Source organism: Corticium candelabrum, chromosome 22 (assembly GCF_963422355.1).
Source record: "Corticium candelabrum chromosome 22, ooCorCand1.1, whole genome shotgun sequence".
Lineage (NCBI taxonomy): Eukaryota > Metazoa > Porifera > Homoscleromorpha > Homosclerophorida > Plakinidae > Corticium > Corticium candelabrum.
The window spans coordinates 2,999,172-3,019,502 of record NC_085106.1 but is presented as its reverse complement, the minus strand read 5'-3'; the positions used below and the strand labels follow the sequence as shown (position 1 = coordinate 3,019,502).

At 42.1% G+C, this 20,331-nt stretch overlaps 4 protein-coding genes across 4 annotated transcripts; 1 reads left to right on the top strand and 3 right to left on the bottom strand.

Annotated features, from left to right (window-relative positions):
- Positions 1-15: 15 nt before the first annotated feature.
- Positions 16-1,482, bottom strand: LOC134197783 (3 beta-hydroxysteroid dehydrogenase type 7-like). Its single transcript, XM_062667133.1, has one exon. It carries the CDS (start codon positions 1,320-1,322, stop codon positions 207-209), a length of 1,116 nt encoding a protein of 371 aa, XP_062523117.1. The 5' UTR covers positions 1,323-1,482; the 3' UTR covers positions 16-206.
- LOC134197782 (helicase ARIP4-like) lies at positions 1,360-6,561 on the top strand. Its single transcript, XM_062667132.1, has 18 exons — positions 1,360-2,096; positions 2,277-2,865; positions 3,032-3,146; positions 3,203-3,365; positions 3,645-3,709; positions 3,766-3,928; positions 3,987-4,052; positions 4,121-4,192; positions 4,255-4,373; positions 4,428-4,531; positions 4,586-4,685; positions 4,738-4,833; positions 4,888-4,997; positions 5,066-5,139; positions 5,411-5,512; positions 5,579-5,660; positions 5,756-5,855; positions 5,924-6,561. The coding sequence occupies exons 1-18, from the start codon at positions 1,455-1,457 to the stop codon at positions 6,198-6,200; spliced, it is 3,039 nt and encodes a 1,012-aa protein (XP_062523116.1). The 5' UTR covers positions 1,360-1,454; the 3' UTR covers positions 6,201-6,561.
- Positions 6,562-8,754: 2,193 nt separating this feature from the next.
- Positions 8,755-12,346, bottom strand: LOC134197512 (uncharacterized). The gene is made up of 7 exons (XM_062666850.1): positions 11,703-12,346; positions 10,860-11,048; positions 10,451-10,575; positions 10,023-10,383; positions 9,767-9,961; positions 9,583-9,710; positions 8,755-9,514 (listed from the first exon to the last, which is right to left on the bottom strand). Exons 1-7 carry the CDS (start codon positions 12,097-12,099, stop codon positions 9,140-9,142), a joined length of 1,770 nt encoding a protein of 589 aa, XP_062522834.1. The 5' UTR covers positions 12,100-12,346; the 3' UTR covers positions 8,755-9,139.
- Positions 12,347-13,045: 699 nt separating this feature from the next.
- Positions 13,046-20,150, bottom strand: LOC134197283 (uncharacterized). Its single transcript, XM_062666570.1, has 6 exons — positions 19,673-20,150; positions 18,839-19,143; positions 16,610-16,973; positions 16,353-16,544; positions 13,666-13,799; positions 13,046-13,604 (listed from the first exon to the last, which is right to left on the bottom strand). Exons 1-6 carry the CDS (start codon positions 20,016-20,018, stop codon positions 13,149-13,151), a joined length of 1,797 nt encoding a protein of 598 aa, XP_062522554.1. The 5' UTR covers positions 20,019-20,150; the 3' UTR covers positions 13,046-13,148.
- Between the last annotated feature and the right edge of the window lie 181 nt (positions 20,151-20,331).

Here is a 20,331-nt window from a genome sequence, read left to right as displayed (position 1 = left end):
GTGTAGTAGATCTCCAAACAAAGGACATAAAAGGTTCAAAGTGATTGCCTTATTAAATCAACACAAATGAGCAATTAGTAAGTTAGACCCAAGTTCAAGCATTGAAATCAATGTTATGAACATCACATGCAAAACTAGACTATCAATTCATAACTGAAATGCAAAAGTAAACCATTGAACGACAACAAAAAAGTCACATGCCTAGTTCATTTCTTTAATATTTTCCTGTAATATGGGATCGATCTTTCTATGCTTTCCTCATAGCCGTACAATGGATTATAACCAAGATGTTCTTCTGCTTTCTTTCTACTGTATGTGTGTGTAGAAGTTGCCCCTCTCAATGCAGACACTCTCAAAAACAACTTCATTCGAACAAACGGACTCATCAACCAAGCAACGAACTCCAGGACGAACGCAAAACCAAAAAGTAGCCAATAAGGAATTCCAATCGAAGAAATGTTATATCCAAGTCGAGACGCAAAAGGTTCCAAAAACTGTGAATACGGTTCAGCGGGAGTGTCGTCTGTGATGAAATAGGCTTGTCCTCCGACAGTACTCGGATCCGTTAGAGCAGCTTTCATAGCACACACGTGTGCCCAAGCCGAATTTCCAGCATACGTATTCTGAAACTGATTCTTAGCACCTTTCACAGGAATAACATATCCAAATGTGAACGCAGCCAATTTCAAAGGTGTAGGAACATTAAATGGGTCCTCCTCTCCATACATAACAGTCGGGCGGAGAGCACAAGTAACAAGCTTTCCGTCACCTCTTCCAGTCTTTGCACCATTGGCAGCGAGAACTATCTTCTCACCTCTTTGCTTTGTTATTCCATACGTTCCAAAGACCAGATCAGACTCGGCTGGATACTCTACTACTTCTTCAATTTCCGTTCCTTCTTGGCTAGTGAAAACGACGTCTACCGAGCTGGTATAAATGAGGCAACGCACACCCTTTTCCCTGCAAGCTCGTACCACGTTTTCCGTTCCCCTCACATTCACTTCTTCCACTAAACGGTGCGACTTGTCTCCGAGATCCACAACTGCAGCGTTATGAAAAACGACGTCTATCCCATGGCAAGCTTCTCTTACGTCTTCGTACTTGAGTATGTCACCTTGCTGTCTCTCGGTGATTATTTCACGATACGACGAGTCGTCGACATGCGGTGCAACGTCAAAAAGGCGAAGAAACGCAACCTCGCCTCTGTTGGTTGCCTCGACTAGCACACGCGTAAGATGGCTCCCGTGAAAGCCACTAGAACCGGTGATCAACACCGACAACCCTTCACTTCTGGCTTCATTCGAAAAAAGTAGAGTAGACATACTTATTATCCGGGCAATCTGCTAGACTCACGTGATCAGGCACTCATTTTGTTCGAGTGTAGCGTGCGCAGCCGTTCCTTGAGGAATCGTTGGTGCTCACCTTTCTTTAACTCTAGAGTTTCCACGTTATATATGGAAGTGCAAGGAGGGACTCCACTAACTGCAGCAATTACCATAGATGACAGCATCTGCATTCAAGATTCCACACGCGAATTCGAAGACGACAACCATGACGAGCCTACTACAAACACTTTCCCAGCGACCAGCAAGAGACACGTCAGACTTCCCAATCAGCGACGGAAACTAAGAAAAATAAAAGACGCTTCTCAACTCAGTGAAGAGACACGCCAAGCACAGACAGAGGAACAACAACGAAAGCAGGGCGTGTTTCAACACGTAGAGCATCATCAGCTGCTTGTTGCAAATGACAAACAGACTCAAATGCAAACAAACAAGTTAAGACCATTTTCCACCAGAGCACGTCAAGACATTATTGTGATTGGTGATGATGGAACATCCAGTAACTCTGACAGTGAGTTGAGTGTGATTGGGGAGGTGCCCGGCCGATGTGATGCCTCTAAGCCTACTGTAATTGACTGTACAGAAATGTTCGGAGAGAATACAGAATCTCATGAATCGACACAATTTCATGTCAATGACAAACTGAACGTACCAGATGAGCATGGTCGCGTTCTTGCCAACTCATTTCATGCACCTGGAGAACCTGATGTGTTTGTTGCGGATCACATTGTTAGGGCATTAAAACCACATCAAGTATGAAGTCTCTTTTAGGCCATCCATAGCAATCATTTAGTCAGTAGCTTAGCTCGTTCAACGTATATGCTAGAGGATCGTATACATTGGTCCTCTTTATTTTGCAAAATTGATTGTTGTGGATGGTCCCTAATGGAGAAGAATTATCATTATACATGAAATTGTCTTTTTTGTGTTCAGATTGGCGGAATTCGTTTCCTCTATAGCAACATCATCAAAGATGTTATCAACTTTAATACCGATGGTGGATTTGGTTGTATTCTAGCCCACTGTATGGGATTGGGAAAGACATTGCAAGTCATTGCATTTATTGATATTTTTCTTCGATGCACGCCGTGTTCTCGAGTTCTCTGTGTTGTCCCAATCAACACATTGCAAAACTGGCAGGATGAGTTTGACAAGTGGATTCCTAGAAACGCTGGTTTATGGACTATTCCTAATGATACGTCCGGTCTCCTTGTGCAGTGCCCGTCTCAGTCACAGAATTTTTCGACTGTTGTACCACGACGTCATTTCAAAGTCCTCATTCTTGACGAGAAACAGAGAGACTTGGTTTCTCGAGCTGAAATGATTAGAAAGTGGTTTATTAATGGTGGGGTTCTACTTGTTGGGTATGAGATGTATAGGATGTTAGCTTTGAGGGTTCCAACTCTTAGTGGAGTGAAACGACTAGAAGGAAAAAAGATTAATAAGCCAAAAGTTGGGAAACACAGAAATGAGCCTGTCATTGATCTTGACGTGGAAGAGGAACACATGAAGAAACTTCAAGGTTAGAGTGACACCAAGTTGAACACACACACACACACACACACACACACACACACACACACACACACACACACACACACACACACACACACACACACACACACACACCAGATTCAGTAAGACACACAAATGCCATTTGATGTATATTTCTCTTCCGTCTTCTTCAGCCATTCAGTCGATGCTCTGTGATCCTGGTCCTGATTTAGTTATCTGCGACGAAGGCCATCGAATCAAGAACGTAGTAGCCGGCACCTCTCAAGCTCTGAAGAAAATCAGAACAAAGTCAGCCTCCACCCACACACTCACTCACCGATTCTTTGTCATTATTGTTATTACAGGCGTAGAGTTGTGCTCAGTGGATACCCTCTGCAGAACAACTTATCTGAATACTGGTGTATGATTGATTTTGTTCGGCCCAGTTACCTTGGCACACATCAAGACTTCGTCAACATGTTTGTAAGCCCAATATACAACGGACAGTGTGTTGACAGCACACAAGAGGTATGCCATAGTGCACAACAACATCAACATGTACACGTAGAAATCACAACTACTAGTAACATACTAGCCATTGTTTTGCAAATGGAACATACATAATGACAACTTATACAATTAATATAACGAGGATGCTACAATGTAATAATGGTTATGTGACTTAATGCTCATCTTGTGTCACAATTGTGATTCTAATTGAAATTATATTAAAACAATCAATGAACAGTGACTGTAATAATTAATATTCACCCAAACTGTAACTTCATCTGTTTTGTCCATATTCAGGATGTCAGAGTGATGAGACAACGAGCGCATGTTTTGCATAAATTAGTAGAAGGATTCATTCAAAGGTATTCTGTGTGGTTTGTGTGTGGGTATGTCCTACAGCTATTATAGGGATTTGTAGACGTGGTCACAAGCTATTGCAAATGGTCCTTCCCGAGAAAGAGGAACACATCTTGTTCGTTCGACTCTCTCCACTACAATCTTCACTTTACAATCGATATATAGAATCGCAAGGGAAGATACTAGGAGTTAATGCCATTAAGGCTTTTGCCATTTGCTGCAAGGTGGAGATTGAACATAGATTGTGATTCTAATTGATTGACCTGCTGATTGTCTCGGTAGATCTGGAACCATGTGGATATCTTGCATGGGACTTTACATCAATCACAGTTATTGGGATCTGAGCAGGTGAGTTTGCATGATTGATAGCGGTGAAAACTGGATCAGGCGTATATCTCTCTGTCTGATGCGATAAGGATTTGGAAATTGAAGGGTTATCAACCGCTTCTGTGGCAAACCAAAGAATCAAATCAATATCATATGAATGGGTTATCACAGTGACTCACTCGTTCCTATTGTATTGTGGTTGCAATTGTGATTGAACGGATAGGCAAATGATATCATGAAGGACCATCAGGCAGGGAAGGAAGACCAGAGTGGCAAGTTTTTAATTCTAATGGAAATCATCGATGCTTCAGTTCAGGCTAGGGATCGCTTGTTGGTTTACAGGTGAGTCCCTCGACATGTTTGCTTCAAATTGATTTCATGCGATTTGTGATGTAGTCAGAGCCTTGCTACACTCACTCTTGTTGAGGAGTACTTGGCTCGTCGGACAGTGCCTTGCAGCCAGCCAGAAACCCAATGGAAAAAGAACAAAAACTATTTCCGTGTGTTACATATTTACTCCCTATCTAGTAAGTTGGCTTGATGAAAGTATTTAGGGTTGGATGGTGGTACATTAAGCCAAGAGCGGGAAAGATTGATCGAAACCTTCAATTCTCCACGTAATCACAACGTGTGGCTTTTTCTCATCTCCACTCGGTTCGTAATTCTTGTTACAACAAAGCGATATACTGAGTTTAGTATTACTCAGAGCTGGCAGCCTTGGAGTTAATCTGATTGGAGCAAACAGAGTTGTCATCCTTGACGTATCATGGAACCCATGCCATGACACCCAGGCAATATGTCGGTAAGTTGTACTGACAGTCCATCACCTTCCAAACTCCTCAATTTTTTCTTACAGTATGTATCGATATGGACAGTCCAAGCTGTGTTTTGTGTACCGAATGGTGATGGATGGGACAATGGAGAGACGTATCTATGAACGACAGATCACGAAACGTGGAGTTGCAGGTCGGTCATAAGTCGATCTGATGATATCACGAAAGATGATGTCAAATTTTTCTCTGTGTTATGTCTAGACCGTGTGATCGACGAGCTACAGCCTGGCAGAACAATGACGAGAGATGAAGCACTACATCTGATGACAGTACAGGTGATGATCACAAATCATGTTTTCAACATCACATTTGGTCGGTTGCATAATTAGCTAATGAGACTGCAGCAAGGCTATCAACAATTGAACTTTGCTGAAATATGCCTCATGGGGTCGATACACGTCCACAACAAACATACCACAATCTAAAATATGCAGACAGAGAGGCACCGACTATTGTCATTGCCTCTTAAGGCTGTTAAGAATTAATACCCCAATGGAAACAGAATCTATGAATGAGTGTAGACCAATTCTCGTGCCTCGTGTTTAGCCCGAGTATAAACACGAGGTCAACTGGCAAGAGTATGCCGAGACTTGCTCAGATCCTGTGCTCCGAACCGTGTGTCTCAGGTTGGGACGCTGGCTGACTAAAGTAAGGCATGACATTGGCTGTGTAGATTGGATTATTACTACTAACAACAAGCATTCCCTATGATAGCCACCACTCAAACGAGATTCATTAGCACTAGAAGAAACTGAGGAGCGACTAACAAAGGCGGAGAAAACAAAGGCAATCCAAGGTACTCCCTAGATAAAACCTTGTTATCAGTAGTTGAGATGTGGTGGTTACCACGGTCGAGCTAGTGCTGCTATTTATATTGATTGCTATTTACAGATTATGTCAATGAGAAACAAACGGGTCAGCGTTCGGTGCCCAGTTTGCCTTCGTTGCGAGATGTCACATCTGGGAGTATGGGAGTCGCCAAGTTTCCTATGTATTCCTCTCTGTTGTATATACAGTAGACAGTTGACTTCACCAAATTAGTGTTCTCTCTCTCTTCAGATGCCCTTCAAGTCAGCATCTGTATAAATCCGGGCAAGCCAACAAATCAGGGTATTTCCATGCCTTTAGGCCAATGATGTCTAATGAGCCTGTCGATCCTCATCAACTCGCTCTGAAAACAATTCAACGAATGCAACAACAGAAGCATCAGATGCCGATTGCATCGATCACTGCACCATCGGGTACTGTTGCCGCCCAAAGGTCGCTAATAAACAGCAGACACACAGGGATGTCAAGCACAGCGGCATCTCCGCCATCTCCACAAACACAAATTTAGTTTATAATGACGTTACGCTAAAGTGTTGAACATTTGGGTAGTTTGTGGCAAAAACGTAAGATGAGACTGCTTACATGATACTCACCGAGCAGTATATAGAAATCATACAAATTAATTTTAATAGCATTTACACCCATAGGAAAGTCAAATTGGAAATTTATAAGAGCAACGCCTGATATTGATGCATATATACATACCATTGTGGAACACCTGGCTCTTTGAGATCAATTCTGCTTGTGAGAGTTGATTGGCAAAGCTAGACTTGAAATTTGTCTATGATACATTGTAGGTGGTATGTGTCTGGCGGTGATAGACGCTTCATTTTGCATGTTTCCTTTAACTTAAGTGGTCGAGCACACATTTATGTTGATTGAAGAAAACCTATTACAGAAACTCCTGTCTAAGAGCACACGTATGCACACACACACACACACACACACACACACACACACACACACACACACACACACACACACACACACACACACACACACACACACACACACACACACACACCACACGCGCACACACCACACACACACACACACACACACACACACACATACACACACCTATCAACTGGCTGTTCACTTTCAGTACTCTGTCTTCTGAACCTTAACATACTCAAACCAAAAAACAGCATTGCTGCACTTGTAATTTCCAAGGCATACCACAGTTGCTTCCGTAGTTCATACACATACATATGTATAGGAAAATGAGGAAACAAGAACAGACAGTATTGTATGATGCTGCATATATAAATTGTGATCAAGTTGGCCAACTATTGTCTGCTGCACCAGACAATTAGTATCCGAGCATGAAACAATCCTAATCCAATAAACTCTCATAATTAACCATAATCTTCAAACAGAAATATCTCAAAATCCGATGCTTGACTTTCATCCTTAAATCCTACACAATCGTCTACGTGCTCAGTTCCTGTCATCTCATCTCTACTGTCTGGTCATGGTGTCGCAGTCTTTTAGTCATGGCAATTGCTTAACACAACCAACCATAATTCAGTAGCATAGTGAGACTGTGCCAACTGTCTACACCAATAAACAACTCAAATGCGAATATGCATTGTAATTTTATGCACTGTCAGGAGAAAATCTGTGGGAGGCTTTGTTCCTATGAAAATGAGTACTACAAACCCACATTCAATTTATGTGCATGGAATAATTATATATAACTATGTCAAGCTCTCTGAGTCTTTCATATACATAAATCTGTACTAGTGCACACAAAGCACCATAAATAGTAATTAATGAAGAGACAAATGATGTGTGGTGAACAATCACAGGGCAAGCTAGCAAGGTGTATATACTCTTACTCATAACCAACAGGAACACAATCGATGGTGTCCTGTTCACAATAAGCTGAGTAATGTGGCCTACACGACACACGAGAGAATGATCATGTTGCTTTGAATCCTATTCTATGTCTCTTTGATATCACAAGATAGCGACCGTACGGTAGACATTTAACCACCATCACCACACAGTTAGACAACCAGCTCATATAGTTATCCTTCTCTTATGATGTTGACAAAGGCGTAAGTAACTAGTTGTAATAATATTAATTAATGTCTGAACGTCTAACCATCCGATGATGAATACACAAAAAATTAGAAACTGTGACCATCCGCGCACAAATAAAAAATTAGGTCTTAACAATAGGAATGGAAAGACAAGCACGCAAGTACATGATCTGACAGTCGAGTGCAAGAATAAACGAACAAATGGCAGTTACTAGCAAATTAAATACACTAGAAACGCAGTAGGATATACACTAACAGATGAATAAAAGAAAACAGATGAAGAAGAGACAAAGGAGCGAACAAAGAAAGAGTGTGGAGATAGACGCATACCACAGTAGTTAGACAACAAAGTGACAAATTTAGACACGTATCGTGCACCTTCATCTCCAAGATTGCAGAGGTCAGCAGGGCAATTAATTCGCCGCACAATAGACGCAGAAGTAAGTGAGATTTAACGTCGGTTGCGCAATCAGAGATCCGCAAACTTCGAGTGTAGTTAGTGTTAGTGTGCCTAACGCGCGTTACATTAATTTACAGCGAGACACTGGTTATCGGAGGAATGACTGGTTATCGGAGAGATAACTGGTTATCTTTTCATTAGACTTCATGCAGACTGCAAGACGCTCTTCTTGTGTAGACGTTTGCTGGGCTTGAATTTTTCTCCGCTCTTTCTTGTTCGGTTGTCCATATTGCTGCCTAGCAGGTTTGTTCACTCTTTTAATTTAGATTTGTGTATAAACTGTTTACTTTCTGTTTGTTCATATCAGAATATCGGAAGTGCACTTTCAATTGTGTCTAAAATGTATTCACAATTAACTCTTTCAGTCTTATGTGCTCTCTCCTGGTGTAATATAATTATATTAACTAATTAAATATTAAATATTACACAGCATACATAGTGACCCCACTCTCAATCAAGAATCAACTAAGTTCATCCATTCAGTTCTCACCCCAGAATTGTTCATGCACGGGTCTCAAATCTCTCTTGAACCTCAAATGCGTGCTGACAAGAGCTGGTGCTGAACCATGAGTTCTATTCACCACAAATTTGTGTCTAGAAAAACTCTCATTTGAATGTACAACTCAGGTACAGCCAGTTGAAGCTGAACCGGAAAGCCTGTGTACAATAGATTCCAGGCAGTAACTCGATCAATAAATATCTGTTTACTAAAGCACTACTGCAGTATAGCTATGTACTGTACCATTCTCATTTATGTCTCTATATGATCAGCAGTGCTCAACATGTGATATGTGGAAAGATAGAAAGCTGAACACACTGAACTCTCTCCAAAATAGTTCTGCCCATTTATCTCTCTGCTACCGTACTCAGACAGACGCAAATTCATATAAACCCTTTTCTTATGTGCTAATAGTGTGGATCACGGGTTGCAATTGTCCATCACCACAGGAGAAAGCCGATTGCAACGGTCAATAGTAATCCTAAAAGTGACGATTGTGTGGCAGCTCTACTGCTTGAATTTCCAGTTAGATTCAGCTGGCTCTCGGTACTATTCTCATCGACAAGATCTGGGCTCGAACGTCTTGAACTAGGCACATCCGTTGCTTGTGGTGTTGAGAAAGAAAAGTAGTCGGTCGTCGGTTTTTTTATCTCTGTGTGCATGATGTGTGATGCAGGAAACTGTTTGTTGCCAAAGATGCCATTGATGATGAGATAGTAGTATCCACCACTTTCCAGATCTAATGAGAAAACGGGTATGAGAGATCGAGCGGCTTCAAACTCGTTCGAGTCTGTAATTGTACCACTGGGCACAACCTAATAGTAAAAAAAGTTGACAATCAGACACATTGGCTTTATACCAAGTTGACAGTCGAACTACGAACCTTGACTTTGTATTTGCCACTCGGCAACGAGGCTCGAACACCATCTCCTAACACTAACTTGTCGGCAATGCTATACAGACTATGCTGACTGGGATTGTTTAGCATCGAGTGATCAAACAAAAGAACATCTAAATACAGCAAATAGTATTAGACAAGGTAACACAATCGGCTCAAGTGTACACACCGATCGGTTGAGAGTAGTTATTCAGTGCATGGTAAGTGAGGATACGGCCATTATCGATTGGCATTTGTAGATCATCACTGCTTCGACACAACAAAATATTTTCCAGTGCTCGACTGGATCCCATATCGGTGACGAGGAGACATTCACTCTTAATGTATGGGACTGCAATGTCCACATGATATTCTAACCAATGACCTGATACACAAGTTTCTAAATTACCGACATTGTAGTGATTACATGACACGTATCGACTCACTTTTCGCTTTCGATCTGATTCGGTACATATCGTATCTCTTCAAGCTAAACTGTGCCTCGGTCACGTGCCCGTATGGTAAATGCTTGAAACGATGATTCCCAGGAAAATAGATCTCTACAGCCGCATTGCTCGGATATGCATTGAACACAACCATCTTGGTCATCTCATAGGGCAGAGGAGCTGTCTTGGGCAGCTGAGGCACACTCTTGTATTGAGGCTGAAACTTGCCAGTCTGCTGATATATACCCGTAATAGCAGCATAGTATCGTTCTCCCGCTTTTGGATGGATATACAGTGGAGGAGTCAGTGAAGGCGTGTTTTTAAAATCATCAATATTTTGTACCATGTTGTGAGCCACCACCTGCACACCATAGGATCGATGATAACAATCGAGGAGCATACACACCGATTTCCCACCATGCCCGTACCTTTACTTCATACGTTGATTCTTCGAGTTCCACATAGTAAGCGTCGAATGACTCTATACTCATTCCTATTCGATGTAGACTGTAGTGATCGGTTCCGACTTTACTGGGATCGAACACCAAGACATCTTGAAGAAACAAGCAAACATAGACATAAGAATAACCAGAGTCATCACCAGGGGTATGCCATTCCCCAGAACAAAACCACAGTAATTCCCAATGCTTCATGCTAGGTCAACGTATTGGTATGGTAAACAACGCAAGGTCTAAGCAGCAATCACCACCAATAGGATTAGTCAACATTTTGGCCCCAAAGGTTAGTTTAGGACAATAGGAGGCGTACAAGTGCTCAAATTCTATTAACCAACACAACTGAATCCCCGAGTCTAACTGATAGTCAAATGTAGCTTACCTAGTCCAGAATGGCTGAAGGCGTTGTAGCTAAGCAACCAGAAGCAGCCGTCCGACATGGGCGTCGTTCTATCCCAGACCGAGAGTGTATCGCGCAATCGACCTTCATAGGACACGTCGGTGATGAGAAAGACATCCGCTTTGGCAGGAATTCTCGTCACACTCGATGACACGTTGGCCGTGTAGGAATCTATAGAAAAGAGAGATATGCATAGTGTTGGACATCATCCAGACAGGGTTACTAGACGGTTTCTCTTGCATAGCGTGATTAGGAAGGAAGGCGGTTGTATGACGGTACGGCAACCACGTTCGTTAGCCAATGCTCTTAGATCATTTCGTAACACCGACATGTTTTGATCGATTCTCTTGTGTATGGAAGCCAAGCAGATAATAGGAGAGATACCTGCAAAGGTTCCGACTGCTTGTCGTTTGTAAAACGAAATCTATCTCCATTTCATAGAAGTGTAATCTTGTTTGTAGCCACTATAGGTGCACCACGGTTGGTGATCTAAATGTTGTTAGTGACATGTAGCTGGAATTGAGACGCAGTACTAAGCGGGTCAGAAATGAGCACTTCAGAGTGTCAATTACCAGTTTGGTCTGTTAGTTGAAAGCGCCAACATGACCCGATCGAGAGCAACTGCATTAGATGGACTGCGAGAGGAACTTATCTTGCAATTATAGATTACAGAGCTATACGCATGAACGTTTGAACAAACCGAAGTCATTTCTCTAGACTAAACTAGAGTGTCATGCACTTGTCATCTGGTGGTGTGTCTGTATTAGGTATATAGCTAGGTATATACACAGAAAACCGTGGAAGGTCGAAGTAACACTGACTCACCATTCCCCACTGACACGTAGTACGTTTCCGTCAGCTCGAGCGGTCTCTTCAGGTTGGTCGAGCGAATATCCCCATAACTCAAGCCATCAAAGGCGGCATCCTTCAACCTGACGCTAACATTCATGTCGCTCGTGAAGGCATTCATTAGATGCAAGTAACTTGTATCCCGGTCGTTGCCCAGGCTCTTTCCGTCGTGTTGAACCTCGTCGTTTCCCGCCCCAACTGCGCTGACCGTCGTTCTCCTCCCACGGCTCGGCTGCTCAGTTCCGACATCATGAAGTATGTAGTCCTTCCGACCTGACCGAATCGGCCGGTACACGGCCTCGACTGAACGAGAGGCGCCGATGCAAGTTAGTGAGAGAAACACGAGGACATGCAGACTGACTGTGACCATCATTCCCTAGCAATTCCTTGATATACCAACCCTGAACGACAGATAAATGCCTATGAAGCAGTCGGAGTCCTGTTGTTACGCGTTCTATTTCGGGGCAGGAGCAGAAACGATGGATAAACTTGTCACCGAAGCTTGGCGAAATAAACTGCCACCCTCACAGTTGTTGCACCAACGCTCGACTGACGGTGGAGGCTCAAACCGTGCATTGCATAGCTACAGACGTGCAGCCGATGAAAGACGACGCGGCGAGTTGAAAGCCTCAAAATTGGATAACGGCGCACTTTGCAGTCGTAACTATATTACCATAACCGCGATAAAGGACGCGGCATCCCTATTGGCTAGTCGCTAACCCAATTAGCCATCGAGCAAACGAGTCGAAGCCGTAGAGAATCGCTCCGCGTTGTTTGGCAGCCATTTTAGGTTATCTGATTGAATCGACGGTTCGTCCGACGATGTGGACATTTAGTCGCATCAAAGCAGAAGCAGTGTGCGTGCGTCAACGCCTCCGACGTGGCCAACATTGCAAAACCGGAACAAGGCCGGCGCAGCGCGCCCGCCACGTGCCGGCCGCCGCAACCACGCCTAGGAAACGCTTTGAAGTACAACACATCTTTACCGCTACAGACGGCCCTAACAACAACTCACACAAAGAGCACATCACTTGCTTCACGAGACACTTCGTTACGAAACGCCACGCAAGAGGGGTGTATCACACTCGCTTAATTTGTGAAGCAACTGCTTTTCTCTGTAAATGGGCGCACTCGGGCATCCGCATCCCTGTCTGTGAGACGGTGCGAGTCACTTACCGACTTTTTACAGACTCGTTTTTTTTTAGTCAAACGTGCATTGGGGTTCTCGACAGGATGGTGTGTGACGCGGCTGAGCCATAACATGCTATTATAGTGTCCTCTAGAGTTTCCTTCACAGAAGACAAGCCACGTCTCGATGATTAACTAACCAATATCCATGCATTTATTACATTTGTTCTCTCTACTCTTTCAAATACATCCTCCCGCTCCTCTCATCGTCTCTATACAGCACGGAGCATAAAGCTAAATCATCTCTAGTAATAGCAAGGTCCCGGATAAAGTCAGAACTATGAACAGTGTGAGAGGTGCGAAACTTGGACTGCTCCTAGCTGTGTTTCCACGATATTTGTTTTCATATTGAACTTCGTCTCTATCGGGATTTTTAGACTTGTTTTCAGATAATTCTTTAGACCGATCAGTAGACACACTGCCTCCATTGTCAGGCATTACTGTTGTTTCGTCCATTATTTCATGCTTGGTACACTTGGTAATACTGCTAAACCTTACTTGCTTGCCTGTTGGTGCATGGCCTAGCATCGTTGGGAAACTGAAGAAAGTTGGTGGAAAGGTGTCGTTCCCACAAATACCAGCTGCCACAGTGACATACATCTCGGGCAACAGACGGATCACTGATTCTTCCACAATTGAGTTCAAATTTTGGAATAGCATGACTGAATGTACTGAACCTGCTTCAAAGGCCTAGAGCAAACGTATACATTTGAGTGACAGATGAAATAATCATGCCTGTCCAGTATTGTACCTTTAGTTTGTAATCACCGGGATCAACATGACCCTCCATTACAAAACCATACTCCAAATCATGAGCTACTGCAAAGAATCGATTGCAACAGCTCTCACATACCAAATCTGATGCCGCCCCCAACATGATAACATCTACACAGGTGCACAAGAAGTCAGTACACATCAAGTGAATTTAAACACTCACTCGCTCACGCTCACAGTCACACACACACACACACACACACACACACACACACACACACACACACACACACACACACACACACACACACACACAGTGCTTATATATCCTACTTGTTTACCAATGAGCCTACAACAACCTGACCAAACACATCATGAAGGGAAACACAGTAGCCCTTAGAACTGATCTCAATATTTAGTAAACTTGTTGTAACCACAGCTAAGTATACGTTTTTTTGACCAAAGTAAACTGCATGCTCACTGTAAATAGACAATTCCTAGCTAGATATACATGAAAACAATTGGTGACTCCACTTGCACCATCTAAATCATCACATCTTTGATTACACAAGTGGGATAACTTTCATGCTGAGTGTAATAACATCAGAAGTGCTACTGTAAAAATAAAGGCTTGATGTACAGTGTACTGCACAGTTGGCAACTCAATAAATCCTCTTGCTCTTGACTTTTTGGATCAAAACCAGCACAATTAATCTGGTGAAGCAAATGGTCTGGCAGGCCAGACTCGTGGAGATGCAATGTGTTGCAAAGAATGCACACGCTGGCACACTGCTGCAAATTCTCTTAGTTTTTGGCTATTCTGATCAACAAGAAACTTTTCATACTTTCTGATGCATGAAACACCCATTTCAACTACCTACATTTACACATGCAATACTGTAATAATTTATACATACAAGATTTGAAAATGATTCGGTATGTATGTACCAATAAAATGCCTCAAGCATGTGCACTGTCAGCAGGTAAGGCTAAAGCCTAGTTCACAATATCTGCCAGACAGCAATCGGGTCACGTACAAAATGGTGCAATCCCCACAAGGCCAACATAGGTGACCGTAAACAATGAAAGCAGAGGCGTTTCCTTTTCATAACTTTGTTGCACCACAACAGACACAAAAGCATTTCTTTTCCATCACGGACGTCCATTCTGTACAGTGCTGAACAGCTCTGGCACAATCAAACACATTTCCAGTACACACTGTGAACCAGTTTTAGCACAAACCTGGCCATCTGGCCAATTGACAGCTCACACAAATAACAATACATCATTGAATCAATTATTAATTAAGTTAATCACAAAGCAGCAGTAAAACTATATGGAATGCATTCCCAAAGAGCACTACCTAACATCTAGCATATACTTACTTTAATCTTTAATGCCATAATGTAGCATAAATATGATATTGGCGCCATACAAATAAATGACATAAATTCGAGCTTAGACTATACATAGCCTCATATTGTTAGTATTAAATGATTATGAAAACATGGCCAGCTAAAACTAGCTGTCCTATATTCTCGACAACAACCAAAATTAGTGCCAAAAACTGCATCATGTGAAGTGCCTTGACAATGCCATTGTGTTCCAGTGTTTGAACTACAGTAAATGAGATGCAATAACAAAATAACACATTTCAATGGTACTGTTATGAGCTCAAGCTGTGGCAGTGACTTTGTTAACACTCTACGATCTGTTATCAACAAGAAGACTCCCAAAATCAAAGAGCAGATGCAGCCCTAGCACATGATCCTTATTTCTCAGTAATTGATGTGGATGGGATTACAGCACCACAAGAAAGTATATCGCACATGATCAGAACGATCCCGGAAAGATGCTACTATCAAATTTATACAAATTCTTGTCTACTAAGAAATGAAAAACAAGTCAAAAGCTGGTAATAACTATTTTAAATGTGCGTGTGTACCAAAAGGATGAAACAAGAAATAATCCAGCTAAGTTTGAGTCACTTTGAGAAGACGTTTGGTAATTCTCAGCAATCATAAGGGTTATCCAAATCACTAGTAAGTTGAGTGAGGTGACACCTAATGACAGCTCTTTTGAGAAACTTGCAGAACAATATTTCATTACAACTCTAGTGAAGTAGTTCTTCATGGCAAATGGATAAGAAGCTGCCGTTAGACGATCATGCCCCCAGCCAGATGGCTGGGTTCCTGTGCACTACACGAGAGCTACAGGCTGTGCTAAATGATCTCCTGGAGCCTGGCCAGGTACTCACAAGAGCCCAGACTACGTTGCCAACTATGGTGTGGGCACCTGAAGTCACATCCAGACTCCAGTGACTGATGGACTTTGTCACAGTTGGGAGCCTTTACCACCCCAGTCAAAAACCAGGTGAGGCAATTGTGTGTGAGTTTCTTGCCTAAGGAAATTATGCCATAGCTCGCCATCACTGTGACTTGAACTTGCAACCCTGAAGGGTTCCGGTACTCACTCCATAAGATGACTCTCTAACCAACTGAGCTATAGCACCACACCAGCAATTTTAACAATACAAACTCCAAGATTCAATTATGTAAACTTTGTTGCCTATATCTTTGTATTTATTAGTCTAAGATCACTGTGACACATACAATAGTTATGAAGACAAGCAGAGACAGACATCAACAACACACACACACACACACACACACACACACACACACACAAGTAAACAAAAACAAAAACAAACAAACAGATAATTACCAATTTGTGAACTGCATTTTCTCAAAGTATTATAAGTAAATATCCATGACAACCCTTCTTTGTATTTCTCATAGCTGTTCACACAGTGCATCAAATGCTCCACCTGTCCATCATATCCACTGTCCACAATAATCACACAAGTACCATTCACATAAGGAACTACTTGATCCACATAGTATATAAGTTTCGGCTCTGTAGAGTAAGACAAATACTCAGCTACTTTCGACCCAACAAAACAACACATGTCTCACACATACCATTATCGCCCACTCCTATCTGATACATGTCGCCCTTCTTCAAGTAGAGTGTCCCTCTCGTTCCGTTAAGATATTTCACAGGTTGAAAAGCATACTGCTCTAGCTCCAAAGATACTGTTTCCACTGACAGTGGATAAGCATTTAGTAGTAGCACTTTAGTGGGGGGAGTGGGCTTTGGATGGGATGGTTTTATTGGCTTTGGATACATCTTGAACTCCACTGGATACCAACTTTGATTAGACACATTTCCAATAACACTTCCAAAATATCTCTTTCCAGATTCAAAAGTAATATACACAGGAGTACTAATTGATTTTTCATTCTTAAAATCATCAATGTTCATGACTGAGAAAGACCGAACCACCTACAGTAGACAAAACTACAGTAGACAAACGTCATTGTAGAGTAACAGTACAAATGTGAGACAATGCATGGCTTATTCATCAACAGCGTGAGAACAATTCCTTTTTCATATGTCTGAGCAAACACACCTGGACAGATCTAGTAATGTTTTTGTAGTAATGTATATATTAGTATAGAGTGTATATGGTAACAGGAGTCCATAATATGTATAAGCTGTCTACTGATGGTGTGCCCAACAATACCAAGCTTTCACTATGTGCTCATTTGTTTTGAAATAGATTGTTGTCATGTCAGCTTAGTAAAGGTCAGTCATCATCCATGTTCTAATAACATGCAAATACAACAATCAACTGGTAGCTAAAACATTGCATGGCATCTCTAGGTACAGTAGTCAATACTAAGATAATAGATACTACTACAATAAATGTGGTGCCAAGGAAGAGCACAAGTATAACATGACAAATCTAGACAAACAGATGGAAAACTCAACTTCATCCATAATGACTCTGTCTATCTGTCTGCCTGTTTGTTTGTCTGTCTACCATTTGGATGTGGATAATCAGCACCATATCTTTTAATCATTACAACTGCTTGGTCTGGTTAAAAGCATGTTTTAAGGACTACAAGTGACTTACTAATACTACTAGTAAACTATTGTTTTTAACAATTAAGCAAAATAAGACTGACAGTTACGTCATCGTGAAAAAGCAGTAAAATGCTACAAACTTTTTTGCAATTATTCCTGCATTCTACCTTTGAAGTGCAACAGACAAACAAACACTGCCAAACCATTATGTCAACATTAATAATTTATGGCTATGACCATCTTCTATCAATTGACAACCTAAACAAATTATGCAGTAACTGGTGTGCTCTAGAAGTCCAAACTATCAAAACAGTAAAACACAACAAGCATGCAATTTGAATGATTGCCAATCTGCCTGCCTGTCTGTCTGGAATGTAAAGTTAATATTTTTCTAAAATCAAGCTCTGACAAGTTCAATGAGTTGTAAGTGATTTTTCAGTGCACATGCATTACTGTTTTGTCTATTTGGTGCAGTAGACGTTAGCACTGGCTTCTTCAGACAAGGAAAGACGTTTTCTTGAATTTACAAGTGATGTTTTCACTTATGGATTTACAAGATAAAGCTTCATTCTTGAGTTAGTGCATGAGTTCATGATGCACATGCACAATAGAAGTATACAGTATTTTAACTGCCCAATGTGTTTTTCTTCTACTGAGCATTGAATGCCCAGTTGATTGTCCACAGAGGCATGGCACCCCTGCTTTCATTTCCTAGTTAGCAGTTACTAAGCAGTAATTGTTGTCATTACAGATGAGGCACCTAAAGTATCAATAAAAAACATATTTGTCTTTCTATCTGTCTGGGTATGTCTGTTTAAAAAATAACAAAGTTGGTTAACACTCAAGATTGCACACCAACAAACATATAGTTCATTTCTGTACACAACCTCCTATGTCTCCTATGTCTGCTAAGCAGGTCACCCTATTTTATCTTCTCTAACGTCATCTGTACCACTGCCAGGTAGCCATTTCCAATAAAACTAATCCCAGGTAAATACAACTGTGTATCTGTCTGTGTCTCAATTAATCATTTCCAAACGATGTCACACACTCACACTAAATTAAAGTGATCTTACATATCAATGTAATATCATATATTGCTCAGGATATAACATTAATTAAACTTTGTTGCAGTGTTAACATTTGTCTGTCTGTTTGTCTGTCTGTTCCAAGCCGCACACATCTAAACCAAAGTAACATCAAGTTGTTATGCCTTCACAACAACTTTGACAGTCACACTACTTGTTCTTATCCATATCAATCATCTTTCATCCACATACCTTCACTTCATACGTCCCAGAATCCAAGACAGCCTCGTGTGGAACATCAGTCGTAGTAAAATTTGCAACCAAATGCAAACTGTGCCGATTCGTACCAACTTTCAACGGTTCGAAAGCAATAACATGAAATCCAATAACGCTCAAACCATTATGCGTCACCAACGAAAATCTACCATCCTCAACCTTCTCTCTCTCATTCCAAACAGTATGCTCGATATTGATCCGCCTGTCTGCCAGACTAGACACAACCACATAAAGGTGGCAATAAGATGGTAGAGGATAACCAACATCACTGTGACCTGACACTACAGAATACAAACAGGCAGTCATCAGGCGACTGCCTAGTTGAGTGTTAGAGACAACTAGGGGTGTGTTTGGTACTACTGTAACTATTGTGGTGACACCTTAGTGTAGATACCACAATGCATAGAGCAAAATTCCAAGAAAGAAAGATAAACAGTCAATTCAGAAAGACAACGAGACTTGGCTCATCACAATTACCTAAACAAAATCATCTCACAGCGTGCATGTTGGCGTCACGACTGCCACCAAACCAACAAACAAGGCAACCGGCCAAGAAGTCGCTCCGCAATTTAAACCCTCGCTGCGTACAAAGACTCAACCGTGTGATAATTTCATTCGAATGTGGTCTATCAGTCTATACCGCTTGCTGCGTCAAAGTGTCCGCGGCTGGTGACAGTGGGAACATCCAACTTGCACGACATGCGCAACAAGGGAAAGCAACCCACCACAAGGGGTCGAAACAGAGTGAAATACAAACATATCATATGAAACGAAGCCGTCGAGCTCTTACAATACAAACTCTAAACTTACAATTTCCGACACGCACAACGAAACTCTCTCTTTCCGAGAGACGAAACGTCGCGGTAGCAAATTCTCCATACTTGATTGTAAACGAGTGTCTCCTAAACTCGACATGCGCCCGATCCGACGACGGATAGCCATTCAACACGGTCACTCTCCCATCACAACAGTTACTCTGCGTGTCTGTAACGACCGTGCCCTGTCGATCAGCCTCTCCTCGTCGTCGTCGACCGACCTGCTGCGTTCTAATGGCGTAACCCGATCTCGTCAGCGAGAAATCATTCCGGGAGACTGATGATGATAAATCGAGACTCAAGACGAAAAGAAACAAGGCGAGATGCTTGTGGAGTTCCATCGCGTCTAGCAGCGAGATCCGACCTTGGCTGCTGTCCCAGCAACACTCGACTGTGGCCGAGACGGCCGAGTCAGAGATGATAATGGCGAGCAAACGAGTTGTGGTGAGAGAGCCGATGAGAAACTGAGAGACGACGTCACGGACAAGTTATTAACACGTAGTCTTGATTGGTTGGATGCGATATTTACAATTAGCACGATTCGGTGACTCTGTTTACCTTCAACAAGAAAGTGACATGATGGGGTTGCGGCTGAGAAATCAACACGCCCACGACATGCTCTAGCATCGCGTCTACGCATCATTCGCTGTTTCT

Bases quoted from the DNA above. Each gene is read 5' to 3' on its own strand.
- LOC134197783 (XM_062667133.1), bottom strand. From the start codon at position 1,322: ATGTCTACTCTACTTTTTTCGAATGAAGCCAGAAGTGAAGGGTTGTCG.
- LOC134197782 (XM_062667132.1), top strand. From the start codon at position 1,455: ATGGAAGTGCAAGGAGGGACTCCACTAACTGCAGCAATTACCATAGAT. The intron at 4,532-4,585 runs GTGTGTTACATA...GAAAGTATTTAG, and splicing joins AAAGAACAAAAACTATTTCC to GGTTGGATGGTGGTACATTA. The intron at 4,998-5,065 runs GTCGGTCATAAG...TGTTATGTCTAG, and splicing joins CACGAAACGTGGAGTTGCAG to ACCGTGTGATCGACGAGCTA.
- LOC134197512 (XM_062666850.1), bottom strand. From the start codon at position 12,099: ATGATGGTCACAGTCAGTCTGCATGTCCTCGTGTTTCTCTCACTAACT. The intron at 10,384-10,450 runs GTACGGGCATGG...TATGGTGTGCAG, and splicing joins AATCAACGTATGAAGTAAAG to GTGGTGGCTCACAACATGGT. The intron at 9,515-9,582 runs GTTCGTAGTTCG...TTTTACTATTAG, and splicing joins GTGGCAAATACAAAGTCAAG to GTTGTGCCCAGTGGTACAAT.
- LOC134197283 (XM_062666570.1), bottom strand. From the start codon at position 20,018: ATGGAACTCCACAAGCATCTCGCCTTGTTTCTTTTCGTCTTGAGTCTC. The intron at 19,144-19,672 runs GTAAGTTTAGAG...TGTATTCTGTAG, and splicing joins CGTTGTGCGTGTCGGAAATT to TGTCAGGTCACAGTGATGTT. The intron at 13,605-13,665 runs GTACAATACTGG...CGTTTGCTCTAG, and splicing joins CCGGTGATTACAAACTAAAG to GCCTTTGAAGCAGGTTCAGT.